The sequence below is a fragment of the Chaetura pelagica genome, unplaced genomic scaffold (assembly GCF_000747805.2).
Source record: "Chaetura pelagica isolate M959 unplaced genomic scaffold, ChaPel_1.0 scaffold433, whole genome shotgun sequence".
NCBI lineage: Eukaryota > Metazoa > Chordata > Aves > Apodiformes > Apodidae > Chaetura > Chaetura pelagica.
This window is the reverse complement of record NW_009952574.1, coordinates 741,284-749,829: the sequence shown is the minus strand read 5'-3', so window position 1 is coordinate 749,829 and position 8,546 is coordinate 741,284. Positions and strand designations below refer to the sequence as shown.

Sequence of the window (8,546 nt, the reverse complement as noted above, 5' to 3'; positions counted from 1 at the left end):
AGGAATGGTTTGGGCTTGTTTTTTGTCATTGGGTTGGCTGTGCTGGAGGAGCAGTGTTTGTCCCTTATAGGAGCACCCCTTACACGGAGACAACTGGTTGCTGTATAATAATGTGTAATTAGCAAGGATTATCCCATAATCTAGTCTAATTGACAGAGACCGTGGAGGTTGTTCAGTGGGCTGCCAGCAGAAGAATTAGAGCATCATTAATTACAGAGTATCCCAGGCTTCCCTTTTCAGCATCCTGTGGCATGTCAGGGTCCCTTTGTGCCTCAGTTTCCCCCCCTGCGAAATGCCAGTACATCCAGCTGAACAAGGGGGACACTCCAATGTCAGCTCCTGTGCAGAGGGGTGTTTGAACATTAGTTCGGACAGGAGGGCTCTGCAGCCCTTGTGGGATCCTCCACAACATCACCTCTGCGATGGGAAGGCTTGCTCATTAGCATGAAAACACTTTAAAACTGCCGGAGTTGCTCTGCATGGAGGAGCAAGGTCTGAGGCTGCAGCTGGGCAGGCTGGGGAACTCCCCAGCGGGTTTCCAACCCTCTGCCTCCTCTGCTTTCCTCCATCCATGCCTCCTCTGCTCCAGCCCCATCATGCACAAACATACCCTGGGGGGAAAGTTCCTGGAGCCTCTTGCAGATGATTAGGGCTCCAAAAAGTACGTGAGGCTGCTGCTCCTTGCCTTAATGTCTCTTAATTCAGGGTCAGCCTAGCAAACCCTCCGTGTTACAGGGCTGCCAGGGAAGCAAAGGACATCTGAAAGTTTAGATTCTTTGTGGAGAAGCCTTTGAAGAGCCTCTGAAAAGATGAAAAATGGCGAGCTGTTGTGCACTTTCTTTTCCAAAGGACAGGGAGGGTCTTGTCCCCTCCCATCTTCTTTTGCCCAAGTGATTTGTGGCAGCTCTCCTGAGCTGTGCCTGCTGGTGGGGAACAGAACATGCTGGTTTTTGGTGCCTTTCCAAACTTGCTCCTCAGAAGTCAGCTCTTACAGGGATGAATTTCCCTTTCCATCTCTCCTGGTGCTGTCCTGAGCCCACCCTGTACTCCCCAAGGGCCATCAGCACAGGCTGGGAAAGAGAGCAGGTGACATGACTCAACCCCAGGAGGTGCTTCCCTTCCCTCTTTGCTAGGTGCAGCAGGTCTCTATAGGTCCATCAGCTTTATCTAGTCTTTCACTGAAAGAAGTCTGTGGGCTGGGTTTAACCTGATAAGAAAAAGGAAAAAAGAACCTTTTCTCTAGATTGGGTGCCTCCTTCATTTAATGTTTCTCCTGTAAAAAGGGAACCAGCTATTTCAAAGGCACCATGCCAGAGAGAACTAGCACAAGGGAGGCACTGCTCAGCCCTTTCATCCTCTCTTTTAGATTAAAAGGATTTCCCCAGCGTGAAGACAGGAGCTTGTGGAGAGTCCCTGCCTTTGTAACATGTCTTACTGGTACCCTGTGGCTGAACCCGAGAAGAAAGAGCAGAATTTAGGAGCAATGCATCCCTGGGCTAGTGAAGCCAACCTTGAGTGTGCATGAGAGGTCCCTTCTTCCCCCAGCCCAATGTGGTGGGGAACCCGAGCTGGTGAGGGTTCTGCAGGACCTCCTGTGAGTGGGTTTGCCACAGGCAAACTAGAACAGGTAAGACATTCCAGTGCTTGGGAGCGATGTGCTCTCGAGGGGTCAGGTGCTTGGGCTTTCCAGACCTTCTCTTTTAATGCAGAAATTCAGAGTAGAACTGTCATCACCATAAAGGGGTTCCCATTCAGACAGTGATTGTCCTCAGCATCTCAAACAATTTGAGTGATTCCTAGAAGAGTCTTGCACCCCAACACACAGCATGGTATCAACCTGCCCTGTGTTTGGAGTTCTCTGACAGTATCTGACCTGTGTGGGAAACTTCTCTGGCCAGGTTTTCATTTGAACCAGAAGTTCTTAATTTTTCAGGATTTTTGCTCTTCACACATTACCTAAGCAGAGAAAACACAGCCCAGCACCAGGAGCAGAAGTCTGAAAAAGAAATACTGCAAGTCTTGGCATTGCAGCTCTGGAAGACAAACTTAGGTCATTCATTGATCCTGAACCCCTTCCATGACACTGCAGGATATGTGAATTCAATTACAGCTGTGCAGTTTGAAGTTATTTAAGTGGGAAATGGAGCTGATTACTTGTAAGAAATAAATTGAGGGCTTTCACATCTCTTGCTACAGCCTGGTCAACAGGTGTTAAGTCTTTATTGATGTTTTATCCATATAGTCACCACACACATATCCATGAGTTTGTCTCATGCTGTTTCAAACACCCCTAATCTTAACTTTCTGCAAATGACATGTCTGTGTTGCACAGAGCACCCCTGTGTGCAGAAAAGCCAACTGTTTGAAGGGACTGGACAGAAAAAAAATGGCCTTGCACTGACCCAAACAAAACAGGACTATTACTATTATTATTCACTTTTAATTTCTTTTCAAAATTTAAAATTCTTAAGAGAACCTGCCATTGTCTAATGAAACTTAGGGAGTTCAACACCTGAGGTAAAGTCTGAGTGTTTCCTTAGCTTTTAGCATTCAGAGAAGACAAGTATTTAGCAGGTCATCATCATGACACCCAGTCCTGGTTTAGGATGAAGACCATTTCAGTTTTCCTGCTGCATTATTTGTCCCTTAGTGACTCTTCTAAAGTAAGTGCTGACCACAACTGATCAGAAGACACTTCCTTGTGGTGTATTAGACTCCAATTCCCATGACTGTGAACAGGCAGGTTTCACTCATCCCCCTACTTGCTTCTGTCTACCCTGGTAACTCGGAAAATGATTGTGAGCAGTCCCTGGTGTATGTACACACACAGAACAGAGAGCACTTTATCACCTACCTAGAGAAACACTGTGCCTGTCACAGCTTTAATAACAGCTTCTGGAGAACAAGATGACTTGTGGCACTAAAGGAACCAGAGCAAGTATGAGAATTTTTCCAGTTTTTAATAACTAGAAGGAATTAAACAATAGTTTGTTGTTTAAGTTTGTTCATGCAATTATTCTGAACCATGTTCCTTTTGAAGAAAAAAAAAAGCCTTTAAAAGTAGTATTTTGCTTATAACCTAGTTTTATTTAGAAAATTCAATTTGAGTGTTTTTTTCACCTTGCAGGAAGAACAAGCACCACGTTTAAATGAGTGAGGTATGAAAGTCTGAGTGAGCTGCTCACTATACACCAGAGGAATTAGCACCTGTACTCCAAGGCATTTTAATATTCATGCCAAGGCTTTAGAAAATGCCCACAACCACAGGATGACTGAGCCTGTGGAATGGTGGATAGCAAGTTACTGAAACTCATTTGCATCCATCTCTGGAATGCAGCAAAGGCAAATCTCCTGTCTTAGCAAAACAGCTCTTGCCACAGACAAGGCCCAGCTGCAGCAGACATGGCTGATTTAGGGTTAACTACAAGTTTGCAGTTATCCGCTAGGAATCTCCTCCAGTGGACCAATTACCCTCAATTCCCAGTATTTCCTATGAGCAGAGAGCTGCTCCTTTATGTTATTCAGCTGATTACACCTGAAGATCCACCTCAGGGACCAAGCTAAACTGAGGTATGACAGACTGGGAAGAAGTGAGAAACAGGTGAGTGAGCAAGGATAGCTTTTGTAGCACAAAAATATACAGCAGAGGAGAAGACACCTTCTTGCAACAAGCCCACATGGATTTCCACCAAGCCAGATTTACAGCACCCCTTTCATCATTAGTACTCCTTGTCTCCAGCAGCCCTGCTCACAGAGTGGTGCCAAGGGAGTCACACTGTCAGCACTTCCACCCTCCCCGCGCGGCAGGAAGGGCTCCCAGCTCCGCAGAGATGCAGGCACAAGAAGTTCTCACTCAGGATCAAGCACGACACCTCACTTTTTATGGCTCTGTACAAAGGCAGGGACGGTGAGTGTGCCAGCCTTGACTTCTGCTCGGGTTTCAGGTTTGTGCTTTAACGAGAAGACAAGAGCTCGCACGGTTCTGCGGTACGAGGCGCTGACGAGGCGGGAAGAGAGATGAAAAGCTTCTCGCTCCATGTTTTCAGCCAGTGGGTGATCAGCCTGAAAACAGCAAAGTATAACATTAGATCTTTACCTTTTAATAAGGAGACCAACTGATTGAGATTGGAGGTTGGTGCTTTCCAGTGTTTCTTCGTTAATCAGCTTAGGTTCAAGGAAAGCTACTTCCCATCAAAAGTGTAACAGGAAGAGCAATTTAATTCCACCCTAGCAATTAAGGAAAAAGGGAACATGGTCAGTAGCAGGGAACATATTCCCATCTCCAGCTGGGTTGCAGTACTTTGCTATCACAACAGGAAACTAATCTGCAACCAGCTTTGGGTATCAAGCTCATCTGCAATTATAAGCTATGTTGTAGTGTCTCCATAAAGATCACTTTTGATCTTGCTGATAGAAGGTACCTTGGATACTATTTTAAACCTGATTCCAACAGCAACTCGAAGACATGCCAAATACTTGGCAACTCTGCCTGATGCTATAAAGGGAAATGTGGGCTCTCTGTGTGTAGAAAGAGGTGTAATTAAGAACGCAGAAAGGGATTTGCTAAATGTTAATTATGGAGTTATTGCTCCAATGTGTGCCAAAACCTGTAATTTAGCTCAGCTTAGGAAAAAAATCCCCCACCCATCAAGAAATTGTTTTAATTTCATTCCTGCCTTTTGTGATGGGGAATCTCCCATGTTTTGCATGCAGAAGATTCCAGCATACCAAACAGTATTCCTCCAAGTCCTCTGCCCATTCTGGTTTTGCTACCCATCACTAAATTGCCCTTCTGTTGGTTAGCACTAGAAGCCCCTTAGATCCAATCAGCTCCACCCTCCCTCTTCCTTTTTTCCAGCTTCTCAGGTGCTCCTTCTCCCCATTTGCTGGTCCTCTGTGGCTCCCCTGCCCATTCATGCTGTTAATTTGCTGCTGGAAGCTCCACTTACACATTCAGTGGTGGCTGCAAACCAGAAAGATCGTTTTTCTCACTATACTTTCAGGTCAGTGCTGTCCAGAGGGGAGTCTACTTTACCCAATACTACTTGTTTTAAGATGGTACCATAACCTTTATATTCCAGAGGCTCAGACTCTCCTACCAATCTTACCAGCATGCTATAGATGTGCTTTCCAAGAACTAGGCTTGACCCAGCAGCCTGGCAAAAGTGAGCTCCCACCTTTCTGAGACATTCCCACAGCAAACCAACCTTTTGTGCTGCCTCAGTCCAGATGGACTGGAAGTTGGGAGAGGTTGTTCTCATAGCTAGCAAATGCATTGCTTTGTAACTCTTGAGTGCTTATCACTTGACTTGCCATTTAAAGGATAATTAATGAATAAATTAAAAAGGATAATTATTATGGCATTTCATAGACCAAGCAAACTAGTCATTAAGCCTTACAGCAAAGCCCATTTCATTTACTTACAGATACCTGAGGGATCTGGTATTTATCACCACTTTATAAACTGTCAACCTTGCCTCTATGTTTTTGCAATAGATTTAAATTTACAAATGTTTAATTACTTAAATATGAAACATCCAAAAGGTCCCAGCGCTGCTTTCACAGCTGTTAAGTAGCAAGAAAAACTTCATGTTCTATTAGCTTCCTTCTCCGTTCCTACAGCCCAACTGCAGTAGATACATAACTGTTTTGTTGGCTGGTTATGTCAATGGCAGCAAATACACCTCCCAGTTAGCATGTTTACTTGGTTAACAACCAAAAAATTATCATCTACCTTGAAAACAAAGCTACTTGTAAATAGGGGCATGCAGCAAATCACTGAAAATAGAGAATCTGGTCCTGCCTGCAGAGTGGGGGCAGGACCAGCTTCCCAGCAGCTGTGGCTGAAAAAAAGGTTTAACTTGTTCCTACAAGAAAAACTCTTAGAGCCAAAGACACGTGGATTTGAACAGCACCTCCAGATCCAGGGCTTCACAGAGCAGCTTCCGCGCGTTCCTGCGGAAGGCCTCGGTCTTGGGGTCACTCCTAACCACGATTGAGGGCTTGTTTGAATGGTCTCTGATGAAAGTTCTCCACTCTGTGTAGACGTCCCTGGCCAGGCTGGCCACCGCGGGATCGGCGTGTTTGCGCATCTTGTTCACCGTGTGACCTGGGAAACAGCGACAGCCCCTTCAGCTGGGGTAGGTGGGCGCCAGGCACCTCACACTGCTGCTCAAGCAGCCACCACACCCTCAATTCAGTGTCAGCAAAACAACTAGAGCCTTGACACAAGTATGAACATAAAATCATTAGGAATTCAGCCTGAAGTTCTTACTCCTTGACCTGTCAGTGACACTCGCCTGGGCAATTAGCAAGGAATCGACACGTAAAAATTGCCTTCCTGAGTCACCAAGGTGTGAAGAGACACTTGTGCAATCCAGGGCTGCATTAATTTTCCACACAGATACTAGATCTGGTGAAACCTTGTCAGGTTGGTCTACAGAGAAGGCTGGTTTTAAACAGAAAAGGCCTCTAAGGCAGCAGGTGTTGCTGCTGGTGGCTGTAGCATTTCAAGATGCAGGCACCAGGTGACTCTGAGCACCTGAGGGCCTGCCAGCGCCAAGGGGCTTTCCTCTCAGAGGGGACAAAAGGGACCTTCCTCCAGCGGGGTGTTTCTCTCTGACCACTACGCTGTTGGCCAGGAGATGTCACTGTTAGGCTTCGGTGGCTTTTCCCAGCCCAGCCGCCTTCAGGCAGGCACTGGGAAAAATCTCGGGAATAAGGCAGAGTGAATAAGCTCAACACAGCGAGGGAAATGACAATTCGGACGGCAGGGAAAAGGGACAGATCGCACCTCCTTTTCTAAGGCAAAGGGGGCTCCTTGAATAGAGATCCAGCTGCTCTAATGGCAAACAAAGGCCGGCACGACTGTCGCTTATGCCAGGATGCCCTCAGTAGACAGAAGAGGAAGGGACCATGTGGTCACATTATCCCTCCCCCAAGTCCTATGGAAAAATAGGCAGGCACCAGGCTGGGTCATTTGCACGGAGCTGCCCATCTGCTGCAGATTTCTTAGTGTGAGAAAGCACAAGTTCAGGGACAATGTGAGGAGAATTTCTCACATATTCAAAGGATTCAGGCAGGTCAAACAGGTGAGGCACGTGTTGGATGGCATGAGAGCATCCTGCCATGCCCCTGACAGCAGGAGAAGGAAAAAAAGACAGGCAGGTGCCCAAGAAGAGCTCTTAAAAAATTAGACCAGAGAAGGGGTGATGCAGAACTTGGGAATTAGCAGGCAACCTGGCAGGAATTAGAGGATAGCTGACTTGTTCAGTACAGTGCAGGCTGGATATCAACCATTTTTTATTGGCAGCTACGCTAATTTCTGAAAAAACCCGCAAGCTAGTCCCTTTTGTACTGACAAGCCAAGCAGACACGAGACAGCCTAATGCTGACAGCCTAGATCAGACAAGATGTACCTATTTTGGTTGAAAGTAACACTTCCTTGGAAGGTATTTTCTTCTTCAGCTCCTCCAAAGCTTCAATCAGATTCTCTTTTGGTTGCCCAGGAAGCTCAAGCACAGACTTCCATCGTTTGATGTCTTCCACAACCACAACTCTCTGGAAAAGAGAAAGGCCATTACCAAAGCAGAATATTATTATGAATAAGGACCCTGGTTTCATCTCAGCTAAAGGGGCTGTTATCAACACGAGAATTATTGATTATGGTATGAACCAGAATGTATGATGGCCTGGTGTGATGGGTGTTTGCCTACTGCAAATCATGACCAAAGTAACTAGAAAGCAAAGCCAAGTGTTGACCTTGGTTTGCCAAACTTTGAGCACAAAACAGCAAACGTCTGCTCTAAGTGTTTTGAAGGAGCCCACTGTATTAACATCTCTCATACTCAAGTACACTGGGCATATGCAGTGCTTCTCACCCTGTTTTTGCCACAGACCTTGACAGAACAGGCTGCAAACAGCACATACACTCTGGATGTGAGGCATCTTGCAAAGATTCAGCGATGGTCAGACAGGGGTGCTTTGTGCACCATTCTTTTGCATTCTGCCTACAGATTAATAAGCTCTTTGGTGCAGTAAATGTCTTTCTGCTCTGTTTCTACAGTCAGGTGGCAGAAGGTCTCACACAGGTCCTGTGCAGGACCACCATGCAAACAACTGAAGGGCTCTCCTTGCTGGGGAGAGAAGTGAGCTGGCTGGCAGCACTGCAGCTGGTGCTGTCACCTGCCTGTACCCAAACTGTGTGCCCAGCCTGACCCTACACCTCACCAAAGAGGCAGGAACGAAGCTATTAGAATCATAGAATGGTTCAGGTTGGAAGGGGCCTTTAAAGGTTATACAGGCCAGTAACCCTGCTGTGAGCAGGGACATCTTCCACGGGATGAGGTTGCCCAGAGCCCCATCCAGGCTGACCCAGCGCTTCTATCACCTCTCTGGGCAACCTGGGCCAGCGTTTCACCACCCTCAATGTAAAAAAACGTCTTCCTGACATCTAGTCTAAATTTACCCCCTTCCAATTTACAACTACTACGGCCCCTGCTAAAAAGTCTGTCCCCATAGCTATGACCCATCTCCCTTCCAAGGCA

General features: G+C 46.4%; 1 protein-coding gene across 1 annotated transcript; it reads right to left on the bottom strand.

Moving 5' to 3' along the window:
* Positions 1-3,873: 3,873 nt before the first annotated feature.
* On the bottom strand, positions 3,874-7,947 carry TCEANC2 (transcription elongation factor A (SII) N-terminal and central domain containing 2). The gene is made up of 4 exons (XM_009993594.1): positions 7,930-7,947; positions 7,419-7,560; positions 5,916-6,109; positions 3,874-4,062 (listed from the first exon to the last, which is right to left on the bottom strand). Exons 1-4 carry the CDS (start codon positions 7,945-7,947, stop codon positions 3,874-3,876), a joined length of 543 nt encoding a protein of 180 aa, XP_009991896.1.
* Between the last annotated feature and the right edge of the window lie 599 nt (positions 7,948-8,546).

Bases quoted from the DNA above. Each gene is read 5' to 3' on its own strand.
- TCEANC2 (XM_009993594.1), bottom strand. The intron at 6,110-7,418 runs GTACATCTTGTC...GCTGTTTCCCAG, and splicing joins GTTACTTTCAACCAAAATAG to GTCACACGGTGAACAAGATG. The intron at 4,063-5,915 runs GTGCTGTTCAAA...TGCTGTTTTCAG, and splicing joins GTGAAGCCCTGGATCTGGAG to GCTGATCACCCACTGGCTGA.